Here is an 18,770-nt window from a genome sequence, read left to right on the forward strand (position 1 = left end):
TGGATAGATGTCTGGCTATATACCTAACCCGGACAATCTCTTACCCATGAAGAAATATCCGGCTATATACCTAACCCGGACAATCTCTTACTCATGAAGAAATGTCCGGCTATATACCTAACCCGGACAATCTCTTAGCCATGAAGAGATGTCCGGCTTCCTAACCCGGACAATCTCTTACCCATGAAGAGATGTCCGGCTATATACCTAACCCGGACAATCTCTTACCCATGAAGAAATATCCGGCTATATACCTAACCCGGACAATCTCTTACTCATGAAGAAATGTCAGGCTACCTAACCCGGACAATCTCTTACCCATGAAGAAATGTCCGGCTACCTAACCCGGACAATCTCTTACCCATGAAGAAATGCCCGGCTACCTAACCCGGACAATCTCTTATCCATGAAGAAAATTAATGTCCGGCTACCTAACCCGGACAATCTCTTACCCATGAAGAAATGTCCGGCTATATACCTAACCCGGACAATCTCTTACCCATGAAGAAATCAAGAAATGTCCGTCTACCTAACCCTGACAATCTCCTACCCATGAAGAAATGTCCAGCTACCAGACCCGGACAATCTCTTAGTTCTTAGGCTTAGAACTTTTTAACCAGCCCTCGTAGATTGGTTTGTTGTGCTTGCGCACATAAGATTGCCCGATATGGGTACGAGTCTTCCGGCAGGTTACGGAAAGTGGCGAGTGGTGACGAATTATCAGCCGTTTAGATAGGACCCTATGACCTTGGGTTCGAATCCCGATTTGCTGTGATTACTTTTGTTCACCCACGCTCGTGATCGTGCGTTTCACCAAAAGACCTGCAACGTTCTTTCCTCCCACATCAACCTGGCACGCCGAGAAATAACAAAAATACTGTCCAACATTTTCAGTGCGGCATAAAACTAAACTCACCCACTGGAACAGACATACTGCCCATAGCCTCGTGATACCCAGCCCACTCACTCACTCCTAAATAAATAAGCAAAATGTCAATATGACAATTTATTATATTTACACGAACAGGTTCAGAATGACAATGTCTCTATGCAGCTGAGTTGTCTGTGGATCACAGGGTGAACTTAACGAGGCCGTGGTCATGTCTATTCGCCACTGTTGTAATCCCAACTTGCTGGTGTGCCCATGTGTCCTTGGGGGTCCAGTCGTCGGTGATGGCCCATGTCCAAGCACCGCTGTAGCCGGTGTTGTAGGCGTGATTGAACATCTCTTGGATCGTCATACCGGCGCCCTGGCTCTCCCGGAACTCGCCGATCACTATCGGCTTGTCCATGTGGTAAGCTGACGCGGCCATCTAGACGAAGCAAGATGATATTAAGAGTGGAATACCATTGACTAAAACTGAGTTAGTGACATTCAGTCAGGGAGCAGGTGAAAAGTACGTTGTCGCATGAAAGAAAATAATTCCAGAGGTTTTGAGACAAACCCCCATACCATAATCGAGTACCCAGCGTATTATGCCTCAATTCTGTTATGGTTTTGGCCCCGATTCCTTAGACGTGCCGAAAGCTGTGATCGTGGGTTTTATCACACGTCTTCCTTTATCAGCAACACCATGGCAGATGACTGAGACTGCGCCACTTTGGGCTTTCCACCAAGACCAAGCTGACACGCCATGATGGCATACAGCTCCTTTTACGTGTGTACAGTTACCACATGTCCATACTGATTGACATAATTTATAAGTATAGAGAAATATAAAATAAAAGCCATCTTAGGAAAACATTATTGTCTCGCATAGTTGGCACACTACAAAAGTACTAACAGAGGATTAAGGGTAACAGGTTGACCTGTCCGTCATTTGTGATTAAGGATTGCTGATTGCCGCCCCATGCGACATGCCACCTGTCATGAATGTGCAGTCTTAGCGTCCTTACAGATTAAATAAGCGTAACTGCCCTATCAAAGTTTAAGTCAACGAATTCATGGTCATACAGATAAAATTGTGTATACAGTATTATACATATCTCTGTCCATTAAGAATGCAGCATTTTACAATCTAACGGTAACCAGCAGTATCGTACTTTCTGCTACTTCACTTTATTGTCATGTACAGAACTGTATACTTGTAATAGTATGAGGCAGACACGGTCGAGTTACGGTGAGTGTGTGAGTGAGTTGGGTTTAATGTCGTTTTTAACATTATTCCAGTTATATCACGGCGTGTCAGCTTAATGTGGGAGGAAAGCCCGAAGTGATGCAGGTCTCAGACGTTTCCCACTTCAGTGAAACCCACGAGCACGGGTATGGTGCTGACAAACCTAGAAACATAAACGGGGCGAACCGGGATTCGAACCCACAATCATAGGTTTCTGGGATGCCCAAGGGACGCAACTCTGCACAGCGAATCGCGGCGCCTTAGACGACTGGGCCACCCGTGTCCGACCTCCCCCCGAGTTACAGGATGGGAGTTGACTCCTGGGACTAAAATAAGGCCCACCAGTGTCCATTAAAAAAATGTGTTATCTATTCTGTTTCTTTGTTGTTTAGCGCCTGCACTCAGCAATATTGCAGCTGCATGACGGTGGTCTGTTAATCATCGAGTCTTATTCGTTCAAGTCGTACACAATGATGTTACTTATTTGTCATCGCGAAAAAATCATTTAAATCAGATTTTTTACATCGCATCTCTGCGTGAAGAAGAGGGGTATCTACCTAATTCGTTCACACACTGTCTGTTTCACACAAGCTAAACAGTCCAGGGCCCACTTGCACAAAGCGATAGCGCTAAGACTATCGTAAGCCTATGTTAAAGTTACGGTCATCTTAGCGCTAAGATCGCGTTGTGCAAGTGGGCCCAGAGCAGTTGTGACTTGGGCATAGCCCCTGTTCACCTCACTGACATCGTGTTGTTCCTATGATTCACAAACAAGTGAAATATCATCCACTTCTTCAACTCGATACATCAGTGTGTTTCATTATGAGACAACGCAGCGTTTTTGACCCCCAGATTCTTCATCTGTGCTGTTAAACGTGATCTTCCCTTGCCTCGAACTACCGATTGCCTAAATATATAAATTCGAATGCGGGATCATAGGGTTCTGGCATATCTAAGGGACGCAACTCTTTATAGCGAATTGCGGCACCTGTGCTCCCTCAAAATAGGTTTACCGTGAATGGGGAAACTTCATCGAATTTCCCCTGCCAGTCATAACTGTGGATCTGAAAGAAGTCCAGCACTCCCTGAAATAGAAATAAAACTTTACATGCATTGACATTTGACTGCTTCAAATACCACGCAACAGGGATGTAGACAGATCGATTTTCGCACGTACGCACGCCAATATGAACATACGCTCGCACATACGCAACGCACGCTCACCCACACCCACACCCACATCCACACCCACACACACACACACACACACACACACACACACAAACCAAACCTCATTCCATTTCACCTCACCTCGCCCTCTCCGTATATGATTATGTTACTTTGTTGCCATTTTACTCTTCCACAATGTTTTGTACAATAGATTATAGTTTTGCCCTGAACTATTACCGTTATAGCACGAGGACGCCTTTGATAGTTTAGCAGTGAAGAATCTCAGAAATTTGAATATAGATAAATCATGTACCTGTTTTTTACCTCCCGCTTTGATGAGGCAGGCGTCAGAGTAGTGGTTGTAGTAACCTTTGATGTTGACGTTAGACTTTGCGTTCCAACTGCCCATTGTCACTAGGGTGTGAGCGTCAGCAGATTTGATGGCTGCAGCTTGCCAGTTGATGAACCTAAATAGACAGAGGGTAAATACAGAATCAGTGGATTTGATGGCTGTAGGCTGCCCGTTGATTGACTTTGGGAAATAGTAGTTAAATACAGAATCAGCGAATTTGATGGCTGCAGACTGGCAGTTGATGAACCCAAATAAATAGAGGGTAAATACAGAATCAGTGGATTTGATGGCTGTAGGCTGCTCGTTGATTGACTTTAGGAAATAGTGGTTAAATACAGAATCAGCGAATTTGATGGCTGCAGACTGGCAGTTGATGAACCCAAATAAATAGAGGGTAAATACAGAATCAGTGGATTTGATGGATGTAGGCCGCCCGTCGATGGACTTTGCTAAATAGATGGTAAATACAGAATCAGTAGATTACCAGTAGTCACCTCGGTTGTATGCATGCCATACGGCGGCTACAGGACATTTTTTACCCTTATATTGACATATAACCAAATAACCAGTTACATTTTAACCGATTTCTATTTAAAACCGCATGGAGAATATTAATACTATTAAACTATAATATTCAAGATTTCCTAAGTACCCAGGTTTGATGGTATAAACAAATCATCCAACAATTAAAGATTGAAATATCCTGGTAAACAATGATTGGGTAACCTCTATATGACCTCAATTTCATGATGAACGGAAATGCAATCATGGGCACGATGTACACGACGTGCTTGAAAACCTGTGTTTGGATGTTTCGTGACAGAATCGTTGCACATCATTATCAGAGAGCACAACAGTATTTGCTGCTAAGGATTGCAAAAACTGAATGAATTTATGTCCCCTCAACGTCAAAGACGTCGTTTGATGACCAAATAATTAGGCAGATGCACAGGCATGCTTGAAACGGGGTCAATACAACGTCATGTTGCAAACGTCTTTGGCGTGAGCCAAAGTTTGATCAGCAGGGCATTAAACGATTTTTGAATCGATTTTTAAACGTTAGGATCAGCTACCCAACGACATGCAGCTGGGCGACAGCGTTCAACCACACAGCGGGAAGACAGGTTTCTCCTGAGTGCAGCAAGACGTCATCACTTTCTGACTGCCACCACACTCAGAAATGAACTGCGGAACGCCAGTGCCTTTAACATTTCTACTCAGACAGAGCATAATCGTCTCCATGAGGCTCGTCTCCAGGGTCGTTGATGCCTACTTGAAGCAGGATACCGGTCAGACCGGTCACCACACCTCAACCTCGTCGAACATTTGTGGTACGAGCCGCAGATCGTCCTCTCACGACGCCCTGTCCTTCCGGAAACCCTTCAGGAACAATGTTCTTACTGAAGAGTGGACAATCTTCCCTAAGCAACCATCCATACACCTATTGGGAGCACGAGACGACGGGACAAGGCTGTGACCGCATCACGTGGATCACATACGCACTCCTGAGAGTTGTTGTTGTGGACAATGAATTTGTTTTCGTGGTTTTCTCATTGTGGTCAGATTTGTTTGTTTGTTTGTTGGTTGTATAACGCCGCATTAGCAATATTACAGCAATATGACGCCGGTCTGTAAATAATCGAGTCTGGACCAGACAATCCAATGATTGATATCATGAGCATCGATCCGAGCAAAGGTGACACGATGACATGCATCAAACCAAGTCAGCGAGCCTGACCACCCCGATCCCGTTAATCGCCTCTTACGACAAGCATAATCGCCTTTAACGGCAAGCATCGGTTACTGAAGACCTGTTCTACCCCGGATCTTCACGGGTACTTTAGTCAGATACTAATTATTGCTCACACGTTAAACACGTATTTACGCAATATTGCTTTTCGCTATTTCAACATAGGAAACACAGTTTGACGTATTACCTTTTAAAGTGTCGATCCTTAGCAAACATTAAGTAAAATATAAAACAACGACAATTTAAACTTTGTGCCCGAGATCGAATGCAAACCAAACTTTGACCACCTCAAAAGGAATCATGTTGTAATCTGCTATCTGCACGGAGCCCCAGCACATTTAAATTGTTCTGTATGTTTAGGTGTGCAGTCGTGATTGAATCCACCACATTGCGAAGTCGAGTCAAAGCCATCATCAACAGCAAAAACATTGTAAACGTAACCATGCCAACAATAACGTTACACTGATCTACTTTATTAGAAACGAAAATACTCCACCAGCGGAAGCTGATTCCAATCTGTGGTATATGTACGTCAAATAACAGTAATTTATTGTTATATATTATCACCTTTTATGACTTTTTGTGTCTTTTAGCAATGTTTTTAAACTTGATCTATTTTGTCATTTCAAGTGATATTAATTACAGGAAGTGTTTTTGTGGCATCGATTGGGCGCAGAATTGATGTGAATTTCAGAAAGATATTATGTTACAGGTGTCACATGTTTCAGTACATGTTAGAGGTATGCCCACAGCACCGCAGATCGTAGATATACGTTTATCCCCGTGACGACACAACAGGCATTGGGCTGAGAGATAAAAAAAACCCATAAATGCGTGCATGTAGAATTTGAAAGCCAATCTTAGTGTACTCTCGCACTAAGAGACCAAACCAAAACCGTATAAGAGTCTTAAGCGTTTGAAGCGCCCATAAAATAACCATACATTATCCACTGGAACCGCGAACAGTGGAGGTGGGTTGGCACTGGCTGGTGAGACTTGTTTTTCCCCTTATCAAAGTAGAATGATTAAAGTTGTCAAAAAAAGGAATTATGAAATAAGCACTGGGGAATTTTTTGAATTTTTTTTTTTTGCTTAAGTTGAAAAACAATGAAACAACAATCCAAGCGGCATTCAAACCCGATCCTATGTGTGACAGACGAACACTTTTCCCAGTGGACTATGTCGGCATACTGTCGCAGCTAAATCTTTTGGTAGTAAAATTACACTGACAGTAACAAAGAGCCAATTCTTCACACATATTTCCTTGACATCAATGGGTACAGCTATTCAAGCGATTTATCGGCTTTCGCACCTGGCCGCCCCCGCTGTAATTATGAAAGTAGCGTTCGATACAGCAGAACAACCATTACACGCAAAAAGACGCTGTATCGCTTTGAAGTGGGTTCTGTACTAATTACCACACTAACAATCAGACGCCAAGGCCCCCTACTTTTCTAAACCTGAGAATGAAATATTATTAAAGACTCTAATATTTTTAAAGGTGTGTTGTATTTCAACCCTGTAAAACTTTTGAAGTTAATAGCGTTCTAATGTAGTTTCCATACCATGTAATATATTCTTTAAATTTTCCTTTGAAATGTGATATGAAAAGTGGGGACGAAGGTGCACATGTACATGGTCATTAAGAGATATTGTTTTCCTGGAAATCAATTTGATGCTATATAAAACAAAACCGGAAGTCATTAGAGCATGCGCCGAAGCAGCTGGTAAAACCCCTCCAGACAAACAATAACCATAAGAAAACTGCATCACTGTGGCTGGCTGGGTTTGTTTGTTTCTTGCTTCACGCCGCATTTAGCTACAGTCCAGCTATATGATGGAGGTATGTATATAACCGATTCTGGATCAGACAAATCAGTGATTGGTGTTGTGAGATATATCCTAACGCCGTCGGGAACGATGACACGGAATCAAGCAGGGCAACGAGCCTGGTCATGCGACCCTAGTCGCCTTTTAAAACGTCATTGATTGCCAGGACCAAATGTACCTTAGAATCCTCATAGAGGTAGGTGGGTAATGACGGAGATACATGATTGTTGCACGAGAACCGCTGAGTAGCAGTAGCACTAGCAGTCAAATACGTAGTAGTGGTAGAAAGAGTAGTTGTAGTAGAAGTAGTACTAGTTGCAGTAGTAGTATTGCTGTTAACGTATACGCATGTTGTAAGAGGCGACAAACAGGTTCGGGTGATCAGGATGTTGACTTGGCTGATGCATGTCATCGCATCCCAGTGGCGTGGATCAATTCTCACAATGTCAATCACTGGATGATCTGGTGTGGATTTGCTTGTATACAGACCGCCACCATATAGCTGGAATATTGCTGAGTGCGGCGTTAAACAACAAACACACAAAGTATAAGCTGTAGCAGTAGTAGTATGGTAGCCGTTGGAGCAGGTATACTCACCTGAGGAAATCATCATACTTGTACAGTTTCCCCGCCCACCCGGCCCCCGAGTTCTTGAGGTGGGTGGTGTCGAAGCAGGGGTCGCTGTTGGCCACGTCAGGCAGGAGCACCCCCTCCGGCTCATTGATCACCTCCCAGCCACCGAGACCCGGAAGTCCAGCTAGACCCTTAATTAAAGAAATCACCTCTGAACTAGGAAACGGGTAAATGAAGTGTACTTATTCGTCACTATGGACAAGGAACGCGAGGGCAGAGTTGAGTCCCTGAATCACGATTAGACCCTGATTGGCTTGTCAGTGGGTGTGAAGCAGCTTGCCCAGAGTTTTCTCAACTTGGTTTCTCCGATTGGGCCCCAACAAACATTACCCACAATATATAGATTGTGTTATATAGGTATAGTTAAATACCATTTATCAGGAATACAATTGAGTTTGCAACCCCTGACTAATACAGCACATGTACCACCCCAAAACACACAAGCGTTTATCATATAAATTATCTTATCATATAATGGGTAGGTTTCTCGGCAGGATAAAGCCAACGGATAAAAACGATATCCGTTGGGGTCATATGCGGATAGAGATGCAAATATCAAAGGTCAAGTAGGGACTACTTTCAGTGTTTATAAACAAACATGGCGTCGCACTTGTCATTCGGCGATCGAGTCAGAATTAACCATCGTGAATCTGGATAAACTACAGGGATAATTGATACAATTATTTAAAAAAACAGTCTTATATACTGAAAGTCAGTGTCGAACTGCGACGTAACTAAGGCATTTTATAAGTTTGGGCAACTTTGGAGATATAAATTTCGAAACAATTTTGCGAGGGCACTAGGCCTAGGCAAGCGGTATCAGTAGCCATATCTGTGCTTGTAGACCTCTGCGGCTTGAAACCTTTTCCACAAATAAAAATAGTTGGGTTTAGGCGAAATATGTATGAATTGTTACCTTGTTTCGTTTTGGCGCTGTGTATACTTCTTAACGTTATGACAGATCAGGCCGACTGTGAACAATCACTGGCCGTGATGTCTCATAGACTAGGGTTAGAGTAGCTTCCCTTTGACAAAGGGCAGTTACTCTAGCGGACAGACCGATGGATTGTCGCGAAAGGCAAGTAAAAACAATTGTTGTTTTGCGTATATGTTGCTTCGCCACTGTATAAGAAACAGATTTCAGTTTGAACTATATTGGCTACTGTCACTGTCCGACTGACACATCACCTACCCTGTGACGTAATAAATATTAATGCGCGCATTCCAGGAAAACTCGCAATGTTTAGGTAATGTTTGTGAGTGAGGGGAAGCGATTTTCAAGCACAGAATTGAAGAATGACATTATATGATAAAGAGGTTATCACGCTTGTGTGTTTAGGAATGGTAAATATCCTGTATTAGGAATAAACACTATGTATTTAGCTCGCCAAGGCTCGCTAAATACAATGTTTATTCCTAATGCAGGATATTTACCATCCCCAAACAAACTCGCGTGATAACCTCTCTATATCTTAAATTCTATTGTCATGGTTTCTAAACACTGCAAGCTTAACTTGAATGTGCGATCAATATACATGTATTACGTCAAAAGATTCCAAGTGAAAGTAAAAGCACAAAAAATAACTTTGTCAGTGATCGGCTGTCGCGGCGATCTATCAGTCCACCCTCTTTAGTAACTGCCCTTTATCAAAGGGAAGCTACTCTTGTCTGCGAAACGTCACGTTTGTTGTAGAGTCTGGCTGGTCACTACATTGTCTAACGTAGCGAAATTATGTCAGATGACCTACACATCGAAAAAAATTAAAAGCTGTTTTCCGGACATCTTCCGCCATTTTGGTAAAGGATGTGCACGAGCTCCTTCCTCAGTAACGGTTTCAAAAATTTCAGACGCCTCGCAAAGCCAAAAATATTTTAAATAAGGGAAAAGAAACCAAACTGCACACATTTAGAAATAAGATCTCACTGTCGTCCTCCCTAAACGCTTTGCAATTGATATCGCCAAAATTGCCTCCACATGGAAAAGGCCTCATCTACGACCCTGTTAGACACTGTTTTTTTGGTATCTTGAACTTTCATTTGATAATGAATAACAATTATCCCAGTAATTTGTGGAGATCCCCGATGGTAAATGCTCAGCCGATAGACAAGTGTTTTTAAACATTGGGAGTGTAATTTGCATATTCCTAATCGCAAAATGACCCAAAGGGTTAAAAAGGATACCCCTGATATGTTTAATGTTATATCAGAAAACAAGCAAGCCATTTTTGAAGTAACTAAATAAACATAAAACAACCAAAACATTTATCTATTCTTTGTGCTGACTGAAACTGTTGTCGGGAGAGTTTGTCATTTTACTGAAACACGGGGTGTTTGTTAAATTGACCAATTTAGACCAAGGATCATATTCATACTTAATCGGGTATTCAAACCTACGATCTCGCCCCCACCTAAGGGACGCAACTCTGCAGAGCGGAATGCGGCGCCTTGAGTGAGTGAGTGAGTGAGTTGGGTTTAACGCCGCTTTTAACAGTATTCCAGTTATATCACGGCGTGTCAGCTTAATGTGGGAGGAAAGCCCGAAGTGATGCAGGTCTAAGACGTTTACCACTTCGGTGAAACCCACGAGCACGGGTATGGTGCTGACAAACCTAGAAACATAATTGGGGCGAACCAGGATTCGAACACACAATCATAGTTTTCTGGCGGCGCCTTGACCACCGAGCTACCAGTGCGACCTACATGTACAAGTGTTTGATATCACGGAATTCTGACGATTACACGTGTCCCACCTTGACCATAGGGATCAGAGCCTTGTTGATATACGACTGCAGTTTGTTTGTATCGCGGATGAGGCCGTCCAGATGAGCGTGTGAACCCTGATTAACGGCGCCGTTCCATAGGCAGAGGAAGATGAGGACGTTGTGGGAGGCGGCGTAGTTCAGCATCGACTTGAGGTCCGCCAACATCGTGCCACCTTTATCCATGCCTATCACGTGACCACTGCTGTCGAACTCTGGTGTGTTCGCTCCTTCCATATGAATCCACACTCCTTAAATAATAAGCAGGGTTTTACGTAGCCAAACTCCTTAAATAATAAGCGGTTTTTACGTAGCCACACTCCTTAACTCATAAGCAGGGTTTTACGTAGCCATACTCCTTAAATAATAAGCAGGGTTTTACGTAGCCATACTCCTTAAATAATAAGCAGGGTGTTACGTAGCCATACTCCTTAAATCATAAGAAGGTTTTTACGCAGCCATACTCCTTAAATCATAAGCAGGTTTTTACGCAGCCATACTCCTTAAATCATAAGCAGGTTTCTACGTAGCCATACTCCTTAAATCATAAGCAGGGTTTTACGTAGCCACACTCCTTAAATCATAAGCAGGTTTTTACGTAGCCACACTCCTTAAATAATATGCAGGGTTTTACGTAGCCACACTCCTTAAATCATAAGAAGGTTTTTACGTAGCCACGCTCCTTAAATCATAAGCAGGGTTTTACGTAACCATACTCCTTAAATCATAAGCAGGGTTTTACGTAGCCATACTCCTTAAATCATAAGCAGGGTTTTACGTAGCCATACTCCTTAAATAATAAGCAGGGTTTTACGTAGCCATACTCCTTAAATAATAAGCAGGGTTTTACGTAGCCGCGCTCCTTAAATCATAAGCAGGGTTTATCGTAGCCATACTCCTTAAATGATAAGCAGGTTTCTACGTAGCCATACTCCTTAAATCATAAGCAGGATTTTACGTAGCCATACTCCTTAAATCATAAGCAGGGTTTTACGTAGCCACACTCCTTAAATCATAAGTAGGTTTTTACGTAGCCACACTCCTTAAATAATATGCAGGGTTTTACGTAGCCATACTCCTTAAATCATAAGCAGGGTTTTACGTAGCCATACTCCTTAAATCATAAGAAGCTTTTTACGTAGGCACACTCCTTAAATCATAAGCAGGGTTTTACGTAGCCACACTCCTTAAATGATAAGCAGGGTTTTACGTAGCCATACTCCTTAAATCATCAATTATTGCTTTGATTATCCGTCACGACGATCACAAACTGAGATATTATTTGGCAGCACTGCATTTTAGAATTTGGTATGCCGGCCGAAGAAGGCAAACCTGATGGTGATGATGTGCAACAACAAAAACATAAATGCATATATTAGTTCTTGAGTAAATGCTGTTTAATGCAGCAGCCAGCAATATTCAAGCTACATGTATGTCATTATATAATTACTTTCGTATGCATCCACGCTCCTTAAATCATTAGACACTTTCGTATGAATCCACACTCCTTAAATCCACACTTCTTAAACCATGATGAAGAAACACTTTCGTACACATACACACTCCTTAAATCATTAAACACTTTCGTACGCATCCACACTCCTTAAGTCATCATACACTTTCGTATGCATTCACACTCCTTAAATCATCAAACATTTTCGTACGCATCCACACTTCTTAAATCATTTAACATTTTCGTACGCATCCACACTCCTTAAATCATTAAACACTTTCGTACGCATCCACGCTCCTTAAATCATTAAACACTTTCGTATGAATCCACGCGCCTTAAATCATTAAACACTTTCGTACACATACACATTCCTTAAATCATTAAACACTTTCTTATGCATACACACTCCTTAAATCATTGTAAAACACTTTCGTATGAATCCACACTTCTTAAGTCATTAAACACTTTCGTACGCATCCACGCTCCGTAAATCATTAAACACTTTCGTATGCATTCACACTCCTTAAATCATTAAACACTTTCGTATGCATTCACACTCCTTAAATCATTAAACACTTTCGTATGCATTCACACTCCTTAAATCATCAAACACTTTCGTATGCATTCACACTTCTTAAATCATCAAACACTTTCGTATGCATTCACACTCCTTAAATCATTGTAAAACACTTTCGTATGCATACACACTCCATAAATCATTAAACACTTTCGTACGCATCCACACTCCTTAAATCATCAAACATTTTCGTACGCATCCACACTTCTTAAATCATTTAACATTTTCGTACGCATCCACACTACTTAAATCATTAAACACTTTCGTACGCATCCACGCTCCTTAAATCATTAAACACTTTCGTATGAATCCACGCGCCTTAAATCATCAAACACTTTCGTACACATACACATTCCTTAAATCATTAAACACTTTCTTATGCATACACACTCCTTAAATCATTGTAAAACACTTTCGTATGAATCCACACTTCTTAAGTCATTAAACACTTTCGTACGCATCCACGCTCCGTAAATCATTAAACACTTTCGTATGCATCCACACTCCTTAAATCATCAAACATTTTCGTACGCATCCACACTGCTTAAATCATCAAACACTTTCGTACGCATCCACACTTCTTAAATCATTTAACATTTTCGTACGCATCCACACTCCTTAAATCATTAAACACTTTCGTACGCATCCACGCTCCTTAAATCATTAAACACTTTCGTATGAATCCACGCGCCTTAAATCATTAAACACTTTCGTGCACATACACACTCCTTAAATCATCAAACACTTTCGTATGCATCAACACTTCTTAAATCATCAAACACTTTCGTACGCATCCACACTCCTTAAATTATTAAACACTTTCGTATGAATCCACACTTCTTAAATCATTAAACACTTATATGTCTTTGTAAACAATGTTTCGAGTCCGCGATGACGAGGTTTAGTGTTTTAACGTCAACTCACTCATCGAGTTCCCTCCGGCCTTGCTGAGATCCCGGATGTACCCCTCTAGTATGCCCTGCACACGTCCCTTATACAGGTTGTTGCCGAAGTCATAGGCATATTGTACCCAGGCCAGATTGGCGCCAGACAGGAACACTTTCTGTCCGCCTTTAACAAAATGGTTGCCTTGCACGGACAGCCTGTCGCACTGGACTGAAAACAACACACACGACATGTCACGTTAGGAACTGGAGGATAAGGTGGCTAGACACAGAACATGTCTCCAGCCACTGCGGCCCCTTCGTCAACAAGGAGAATAATGAGGCATGTCAGCTAAAGGTTGGGGGAAGTCTCAGCTGATGTAGGTCTTTACACTATAGTGAACTCAACGAGCACGGGTATGGGAATAATGAGAATAATGAGGAATGTCAGCTAAAGGTTGGGGGAAGTCTCAGCTGATGCAGGTCTTTACACTATAGTGAACTCAACGAGCACGGGTATGGGAATAATGAGAATAATGAGGAATGTCAGCTAAAGGTTGGGGGAAGTCTCAGCTGATGCAGGTCTTTACACTATAGTGAACTCAACGAGCACGGGTATGGGAACAATGAGAATAATGAGGCATGTCAGCTAAAGGTTGGGGGAAGTCTCAGCTGATGCAGGTCTTTACACTATAGTGAACCTAACGAGCACACGGTATGGTGATGGCCATAAACAGAGCGAATCTGGGATTCGATGTAAACATCTGTCTACAAACCATTTAGAAGTGTTTCGTCCATATTTTCATTGGCATAGGGGGGTTATTGCCCTCTCTCTTGTTGTTTCCGACATACCACCTATGAATATATTGGATCATAACATTTTTCATGAACGACGTCATACCTGCAGCAATACCACACGCCAGGAGAACCAGCAAGGAAACGGCCATGATTGAAGTCTCCTGTTGGGAAAGACAATTCAGGAAATCAGCGGATTGTGGGAATCATATAGCGTGAGTGAGTCGCTCTGCTGCCTTGGGCAATATTTAAGCGAGTGATTGAATGTTGTTTTAAGCCATTCTCGGTAATACTGCAGCTATACAATGGAGTCCTACCCATCGGTGGTTGATCGCAAGAGCAACGCCTCACACAGTCAGGAGTGAGTGAGTAAGTTTTTTTTGTCGCTTCAGTCCATCAATATCACAACAGGGGACACACGAAATGGGCTGCACTAATAGGACTCATGTCGGGAATCGAACCCGGGCCTTCGGCGTGAGAGCAAATGCTTCAAGCACAAAGCTACCGCAACCAAACACCGTAAGGATGCGACGACACGCAATCAGCAAAGTCATGGGCGACACCAACGATCAACAAAGAACCTTAAACACGGGGACAAAAGGAGCTTCCTTACCTAAACACACCCGACTCTAAATGGTAAGGTTTGTCCAACAAACGAGAAGGAATTTATCTCGTTTGTAGGAGCGGCTACATGCTGCGTAAAATGTACCTCAGTATCTACTGACCTTAACCTCGTGTTATCAGCGTGTATTTTTAAAACAGTGCTGACATGAATATATGAATATATAGACACGCAAAGAGCAAACTAAGAGTCCCTAATAGACCTCTGATCCAGCTTAGTCGCTGGTGTTGAATTATGAAACAATACTAACTCGAATCTCACATACATTAAATGTCATTCAGAAACTGAGAGCAGTTTGGATGTCATTACATGACATCCATCAGTGACCTTCATTGTCGATTAAATCCGATGTAACATATTTTAATCTAGATGTCTTGAAATAGTTTCTAAGTCAAGGTCTTGTCAAGGACAGCGAGACATTGTCGGATTTTGCTTATCAAAATAGTGATAAGACCAAATGCTTGTGTTTGCAACATACGTTGTGTAAAGGAATGAATGAGTCCAGATACAAGACAAAATTATGAAAAGGACAATGGAAATGTATTTTTTTATTTCTAAACACTGACGGCATTGGATATTTCGGCTAGCTTAAGACATATAACTAACACTCCAGTATGGCAATATAGATAATGTTTGCTATCGTAACCCGAATAATAATAATGTGTGTGTGTGTGTGTGTGTGTGTGTGTGTGTGTGTGTGTGTGTGAGAGAGAGAGAGCGCGTGTGGATAGCTAAATGGCTGAATTTGCGTTGAATGGGATTCGGAACACATCGCGGCTTCGGCATTTATTTCTTGACAAAAGCCAATTCCTGTATTCATTTCCATTTTAAAAACAAAGATTATTTGGTCCTATTATTAAGATGCATTTAATTTGTAGCCGGGCGTGGTAATGGAAAGTCCAGCCACTTGGTTGTTGGTTAGTACATGAGGCAGTTGGTATGATGATGGTGGTATTAATTCTGTGTCAGATGTTAAGATGGAAGCTAAACAAGAGACCTCATTATGGTATACTCCTTGAGATCTTCTTTCCATTTTTCGTACATGAATATTATATTGGTTGTATTCTGTTAGGCAAAAGTATACACCCAAGATTCTACACCGTTCTTGCTATAACTATTTCCTGTATGAAGGCTTAAGAGACATTTCAAAGTTGCTAGCCCCAAGCACACCACCTTTACACCATTCTGCCATAACCGCATGAAAGGAGACAGTGTTGGCTTTATATACTAGCATCGCCTCAGCCCATGTTGTTAGCAAAGGATTTTGCTCGTCTGCAACCTGGAAATGCTGAATTGACACCAGGAGACAGATATGGCAGGAACATATTTGCCTTTACTGTAATTGTACCTAAACTTTAAGATTTATCTCATTTTACTCGTGTTTGACCTTTCTCGATCTCATCAGATTCTTCGAGGCAACCTGATGAGTCTGATGAGTCGACCAATGTCAGCTTGACTCATGTTGTTCCACGTACCAATGAAAGCAGCACTGAGTTTAGTGAGCGTGGTGTGTGGATGATGACGTTGACGTACATATCTGCCAGTAACGTCACAGACGTGTTTAATGGAAGAGCGGTCAGGACGGAGTGCTGGCCATAGCATGATATTGATGTTTTCTTTTGGAGGAATAGGGTCACAATCCTGTCGTGTTGAGCACGTGCATTATCATTTTGCCTAATGATGCCTAATGATGTTGTCCTGATAGTATTGACCTGTGACTCTGTCACGGACAATATGGAGCACAATTCAATGCCGTGGCGTTGCATCTGAACGTAACTTCTAATCACAATGAAATTTCACATCGTGATGCACGTGCACACAAAAGCCAAAGTGTGTGCATCTAAGGGGAGCTCACAATAACTTATGTGACGAGGTAAGTCATACGGACATTGGACTGGCCCGCTATGTCCCCTGATATGTCGCCAATAAAGCACCATACATAGAGCACCTTATCTGTGAAATGTTCTCGGTCGGAGATCGTACACCAGGGACCAAGCATCCGCCAACGTTGCCCAGCATTGGGGAGCTCTTCAGGCGGAATTGCGTGCAATACCAAGGTCAACAATGCACAAGGTGATGTCATCAAGGAGTCGTGCATGTATCGCCCAACATGGTGGACACACTAGATATTTGTCTACACGGCCAGAATTAAGTTTACATTAATGGTCATTACACCTTCACTATCACTTCATCAGTTCTCTTATTTGTTGTCGGTAATATAGACTGAATGTCTAGAGAAAACCGCAGGGAGGAAGGGAGACACAAGAAGGGTCAACATCACTTGTTACAAAGAAGAGATATTGGACACGATACACTACATCACATCACTGTTTTACAAGAAGAGATATTGGACACGATACACTACATCACATCACTGTTTTACAAGAAGAGATATTGGACACGATACACTACATCACATCACTGTTTTACAAGAAGAGATATTGGACAAGATACACTACATCACATCACTGTTTTACAAGAAGAGATATTGGACAAGATACACCACAACACATCACTGTTTTACAAGAAGAGATATTGGACAAGATACACCACAACACATCACTGTTTTACAAGAAGAGATATTGGACAAGATACACCACAACACATCACTGTTTTACAAGAAGAGATATTGGACAAGATACACCACAACACATCACTGTTTTACAAGAAGAGATATTGGACACGATACACTACATCACATCACTGTTTTACAAGAGGAGATGTTGGACAAGATACACTACAACACATTACTGTTTTTTACAGTGAGTGAGTTACAATTTACAGTCTTTCAGCCATATCGTGACTACAACTATTTAAACATACACACGAACTATTTATAAACTTTCTAAAATACCTGTCAGCAAAGGATAGTAAAATGACTAGAGTATCACAGATATATTTAAAACTAGTATGGAACGATAAAACGACGTTACTTTAAATAACAAAACGTGATGATTACGAGCTAGAGATCGCCAGCAACCAAAGTTAGGCCGCCATACTGGAGACCGTGGGGACTTACAATACTTCTGCTTCCTTCACGGCTCCCCTAGCAAGATTTACATCATGCCTTCAACCGCTGGTTATTAAAGTCAGATGGAACTGTCAATTCAAACTAACAAATATACTACGATTAAAAATTGAGTAGACCCAAATGTACTTTGAATAATGTGGAACTTAAGTACTGTTTCAGGGGGACAATCATTTTTACAGTACTTCAACCCCCTTCAAGAATACAACCACTAACAATCTCAGTTTGCAAACTTAATCTACCACTTTTTAAAATGACATAAAGACACTTTTAAAACATTTTAATCACAATTTTTCAAACAATTCAATTTCCTTTAAAAAACAATAATTAAATGAGAAATTATACCATTAAAAAGATCACTGATAGTTTGATTTGAATAGATGATTTGAAATATTTGTCCCTTGTGATGGCAAAATCAATTCAGTCAAGCAGGACATGCTTGATCGTGATTCTTTCATCACAAGGGATACAAAATGGAGGATCCTCACCTTTTAATAAATATTCATGTGTATGTCTGCTGAGGCCAAAACGACACCATCGCATAATGACCTCTTAGAAATCTGGACTGACAACCCAAGTAAGTGTAACCGATAGTTGGTTTAATTTCATGTAATTTAATGATAGAAGAAAGAAAGAAGAATCTGAACAAATTATGTACTGTTTATATTTAGTTTGGCTGTTGAAAAGTGCTGTTAAAATAGCATTAGCTTCCTATGTGAAAAAAGAAGAGTTATCAAGTTATCTGGATGAGATTGTCCGGGATCTAATGGCAGTGGCGCTGGCAACAGTGTCACCATCCT

At 41.6% G+C, this 18,770-nt stretch overlaps 1 protein-coding gene across 1 annotated transcript; it reads right to left on the reverse strand.

Annotated features, from left to right (window-relative positions):
• Positions 1-993: 993 nt before the first annotated feature.
• On the reverse strand, positions 994-15,019 carry LOC139449643 (mannan endo-1,4-beta-mannosidase-like). The gene is made up of 8 exons (XM_071231121.1): positions 14,934-15,019; positions 14,427-14,484; positions 13,566-13,757; positions 10,603-10,862; positions 7,817-7,983; positions 3,601-3,754; positions 3,131-3,202; positions 994-1,313 (listed from the first exon to the last, which is right to left on the reverse strand). The coding sequence occupies exons 2-8, from the start codon at positions 14,470-14,472 to the stop codon at positions 1,071-1,073; spliced, it is 1,134 nt and encodes a 377-aa protein (XP_071087222.1). The 5' UTR covers positions 14,473-14,484; positions 14,934-15,019; the 3' UTR covers positions 994-1,070.
• Positions 15,020-18,770: the final 3,751 nt, after the last annotated feature.

This window comes from Haliotis cracherodii, unplaced genomic scaffold (assembly GCF_022045235.1).
Source record: "Haliotis cracherodii isolate W230 unplaced genomic scaffold, xgHalCrac1.p SCAF_8, whole genome shotgun sequence".
In the NCBI taxonomy this organism is placed as follows: Eukaryota; Metazoa; Mollusca; class Gastropoda; order Lepetellida; family Haliotidae; genus Haliotis; species Haliotis cracherodii.